Genomic DNA, 5,000 nt, shown 5'->3' on the forward strand with positions numbered 1-5,000 from the left:
ATAATCATCATTATCATCATTATTCTTTTTATTATTTATTAACGTATAAATATGCAGGCTACAAAATTTCAGAAGCGAGCAGGTGTGAAATGTGTACCGTTTGCCGGTTAGTTTTAACAAGATTTAACAGCTGTAGAAGAAGGGGACAGAAGGAGAGCGGGGGGGGGGGGGGGTCGTGTATATAAAAAGTGTGAAGAAAAAAATTGCGACACAACACTCAGCCTGAGTCGTCCAGAATGTTCACTCATCTGTTGGTCGTTCTTGTCTCCGTGGTATCGGTGAGTCATTCACAGGTTTGATAGTTTTCTTTTTACAAAGTTGTTCTCTTTGTTTTCTATTTATGGAAATTCTTGTTCAGTCCAGCATTATGGAGTACTCAGTATGTTAATTTACGTATCATCGCATTTTCTCTATAAGTGAGTCATACTCAAGGGACGCAGCACCAAAACAAACGAGAAAAACAGCTGTCACGAAAGGTCCCCTTAACTGATGTGTCTGCTAGGAACATTCCCCTCACAGTTGCAATAGATTTCCTAAGGCCTTGCAATTGCCCCGACAGCTTGGAGGGAGCAATGCCTCCGTCCTGCGAGCTGGTGACCTAGAGAGCCAAGGCTGCGACGTCGGCGTGAGCGTTGCCTTCGTCTCCGGTCAGGACCCCCTGGTCTCTTGCTCGGCGCAGTGCTATGCCCAGAATGAGGAGGTACGGCATTGCTTTTGGCTTTGTTTCGATCTACTTCATAAGCTTTGAATTCATCTGAAGTAAATATCTTTATTCCTTATCCCACCTAATACTACCACGACCCTTCTTATCTCCTATTGGTTAGCCACGGTAGTATATTGTTGCTTTTTTTGTTTGTCTGTTTTTTGTGTGTGAAATTAATAGAATTCTGTTTCACAGACCTGGTTCGTCGGCTCGACATTCAGGAAGGTTGCTGGTTTGACTGAGCGAGGACTCATGGTAGAGATCAAGTACGAGAAAGATGCAATGGTCGACTGCAGACTGGTGCCTTTGCAACCAGGTGAGCCGCAGGAAGAAGACCTAGCATCACAGGCTCCCATCACAGCCCTGTTACTCAAACAGCCTAAAATCATAAATCAGCATATGTGATATCAGTAATTAATCCATCCGGCGATTTAGTGCCATAGGCTTCTGCTATAACTTTTGATCACTTCAGAGACAAGAATCAGTTGAAACATGCAAAGAACTGTTGTTGTTGTTTTTGAGATATGCTAAGCCTTAATTTCCATATCGCACATTTCAGAATCAGACATCCTGAAGGCCTTTGAGTCTTGTCAAGTAGGCCAACCTTCGGACACGGCGCCAACAGGGGACAGTCTGCTGGGAAGCACAACAATCATCATGCCAACTGGAACCAACGTTCCAACTGGAACCAACGTTCCAACTGTAACCTTCATTCCTACTGGAACCAACACTGGAACCTTCATTCCAACTGAAACCAACACTGGAACCTTTGTTCCAACTGGAACCAACACTGAAACCATCATTCCAACTGGAACCAACACTGGAACTTTTATTCCAACCAGAACCAACGTTCCAACTGGAACCAACACCGGAACCTTCATTCCAACTGAAAGCAACGTTCCAACTGGAACCAACATAGGAACCTCCATTCCAACTGAAACCAACGTTCCAACTGAAACCAACACGGGAACCTTCATTCCAACTGGAACCAACACTGGAACCTTCATTCCAACTGAAACCAACGTTCCAACTGGAACCAACACAGGAACCTTCATTCCAACTGGAACCAACACTGGAACCTTCATTCCAACTGGAACCAACACTGGAACCTTCATTCCAACTGGAACCAACGTTCCAACTGGAACCAACACCGGAACCTTCATTCCAACTGGAACCAACATAGGAACCTCCATTCCAACTGAAACCAACACTGGAACCTTCATTCCAACTGGAACCAACGTTCCAACTGGAACCAACACAGGAACCTTCATTCCAACTGGAACCAACGTTCCAACTGGAACCAACGTTCCAACTGTAACCTTCATTCCTACTGGAACCAACACTGGAACCTTCATTCCAACTGAAACCAACACTGGAACCTTTGTTCCAACGGGAACCAACACTGGAACCTTCATTCCAACTGGAACCAACGTTCCAACTGGAACCAACATAGGAACCTCCATTCCAACTGGAACCAACGTTCCAACGGGAACCAATACTGGAACCTTCATTCCAACCGGAACCAACACTGGAACCTTCATTCCAACTGGAACCAACACTGGAACCTTCATTCCAACTGAAACCAACACTGGAACCTTCATTCCAACTGGAACCAACGTTCCAACTGGAACCAACACAGGAACCTTCATTCCAACTGGAACCAACACAGGAACCTTCATTCCAACTGGAACCAACACAGGAACCTTCATCCCAACTGGAACAAACGTTCCAACTGGAACCAACACAGGAACCTTCATTCCAACCGGAACCAACATAGGAACCTCCATTCCAACTGAAACCAACACTGGAACCTTCATTCCAACTGGAACCAACACTGGAACTTTCATTCCAACTGAAACCAACACTGGAACCTTCATTCCAACTGGAACCAACGTTCCAACTGGAACCAACACTGGAACTTTCATTCCAACTGAAACCAACACAGGAACCTTCATTCCAACTGGAACCAACGTTCCAACCGGAACCAACACAGGAACCTTCATTCCAACTGGAACCAACGTTCCGACTGGAACCAACACAGGAACCTTCATTCCAACTGGAACCAACACAGGAACCTTCATTCCAACTGGAACCAACGTTCCGACTGGAACCAACATAGGAACCTCCATTCCAACTGGAACTTTCATTCCAACTGAAACCAACACAGGAACCTTCATTCCAACTGAAACCAACACAGGAACCTTCATTCCAACTGGAACCAATGCTGGAACCTTCATTCCAACTGAAACCAACGTTCCAACTGGAACCTTCATTCCAACTGGAACCAACGTTCCAACTGGAACCAACATAGGAACCTCCATTCCAAGCTCAGGCCCCGCCACGACCCCGCCCGTGGCGACTGAAATCATTGTCGATGAGACGACGACGCTCCCAGACTGCGGGGACAACAGCGGCAAGGACGGACAAGGTGCGGGCCTACAGACAACGCCACCCGAGACGACTACCGTACCGCCAACGACCACCAGTCCTCCTACGACCACCAGACCTCCTACGACCACCAGACCTCCTACGACCACCACAACGCCTACGACCACTACAACTCCTACGACCACCCCAACTACCACGACCACCCCAACTACTACGACGACCCTGCCCCCGACTACCACCGCCCTCTCGTGCCCCGATGGATGGGTCATGTACGACCGGTCGTGCTACCACTTGAGCAGTGAAAAGGGCACGTGGCAGGAGGGGAAGTCGTACTGCGAGAGCAGCGGCGGATCCTTGGTCAAAATCGCGTCGGAGGAGGAATGGAGCTTCGTCAAGGGTGAGGCTGTTTTTGGCGCCGCCGCCCTTGGTCCTCTTTTGCTATTCTGCCTTTGCTGTTGTTCGTTGTTTTATATTATCATCAAGGGCTTTTTATCACTATCTTTATCATCACGTTGCTAGTTGCAATAGCAGTAGTCATAGTATTGCTTTTGGTATTATCATCATCACTATTAACATTATTTTTTGTATCATCATTATTATTTTAATATCATTATTTTCATAATTCTGCGATTACTATTGTCATCAACAACATAATGATCATCTTTATTATCATTTTCATCTCCATACCTACAAGTCTATTTTGAAATCATCAAGCAAAATGACACCCACCGTCCATATACTGTATATGCTCTATCGTCGTAAAAAGGTCATGGATGATGAATACTTCACAGGGCATTTACATGTTGCATCATCGGAATTATGTATTCATCCGCGAAACGCGTTATAGCCCTTCCACCGGGAAATGATTCGTCCTCATGCTCATTTATTCCCCCCCCCCCCCCCCCGCAGGCCTGACCACGAAGAATACCTGGATCGGCCTCAACGACAGGGCCAATGAGGGAGTCTTCGTGTGGGACTCTGACAACACCAAGCCGGTCTTCACTAAGTAAGTGCTGACACCACTTACGCCCGTTCTAAGCGCTGACTCTACAGATGCCTAATCAATATTATTACCAGTCTTATCATCATATTCATAACTATCATACGCCATCTCTATTAACATTATTATTACCATCTCTACTATCGGTGATTTTATTATCGTTAAAATAATTATTGTCATTACCATCGTTATTAAATAACTCATTACCAACATTACTATCATTAAAATCATTATTACCATTCTTGCCATTATCATCATATTTTCATTATTATTCTTATCATCATGCATGATAAACATCTGTAATAAACCCTCAGTAAAACTCAGTAAAAGAAAAACTGGCACCTCACCCCGGGCCCTAGAGACGTTTGATTCGGCAACTCGCCTTCTTTTTATTCTTGTCGCCAGCTTATTGATACTTGTGTTTCCAGACTGTTTAGATATTTAACAGATATAAAAAATATTTTTAGCCTTTTTACTGGAGCTTGCTACCTGCAACGCCCCAGATCCCGTGGGGAGTTGCCAGTTTGTCCTTTTCTGAAGTGAGGCTCATGGTATCTTTAATCTCCAATCTCCTGCTATCTCCTCCCCGCTCGCAGGTTCTCCAGCGGGGAGCCCAACAACTACAAGCCCTTCCTGTGGAGCGGCGGCGAGGACTGTGTCGAGTTAAATGAAGGCAAAAACTTCTTGTGGAATGATGAGGACTGCGATGAGGACAGGCTGTGAGTGCCGTTTGGCTGCTTCTTGAAATTTTCGTTAGAAAAAAAAAAAAAAAAATCAGGCAGCGTTCGCGAAGTATTTATAGAATTGTGTGTGTTTTTCTGTGTGTGTGTCCGTCTCTGAGGATCATTAGTCGTCATGTCATCCCAAAATACTTTCTATATGATTGCCATTTTTCCTAAAATCTATTAG

At 45.2% G+C, this 5,000-nt stretch overlaps 1 protein-coding gene across 1 annotated transcript in view; it reads left to right on the forward strand.

The window, feature by feature from the left end:
* The window catches only part of LOC125032372, a 28,294-nt gene that overhangs the window by 22,545 nt on the left and 749 nt on the right, over positions 1 to 5,000 (forward strand). The window contains exons 15-20 of the mRNA XM_047623468.1: positions 222 to 278; positions 560 to 700; positions 899 to 1,019; positions 1,263 to 3,488; positions 4,001 to 4,097; positions 4,688 to 4,810. Coding sequence (XP_047479424.1) covers positions 222 to 278; positions 560 to 700; positions 899 to 1,019; positions 1,263 to 3,488; positions 4,001 to 4,097; positions 4,688 to 4,810 — 2,765 coding nt within the window. The remainder of the gene's footprint in view (positions 1 to 221; positions 279 to 559; positions 701 to 898; positions 1,020 to 1,262; positions 3,489 to 4,000; positions 4,098 to 4,687; positions 4,811 to 5,000) is intronic.

Source organism: Penaeus chinensis, chromosome 14 (genome assembly GCF_019202785.1).
Source record: "Penaeus chinensis breed Huanghai No. 1 chromosome 14, ASM1920278v2, whole genome shotgun sequence".
NCBI classification, from domain to species: domain Eukaryota; kingdom Metazoa; phylum Arthropoda; class Malacostraca; order Decapoda; family Penaeidae; genus Penaeus; species Penaeus chinensis.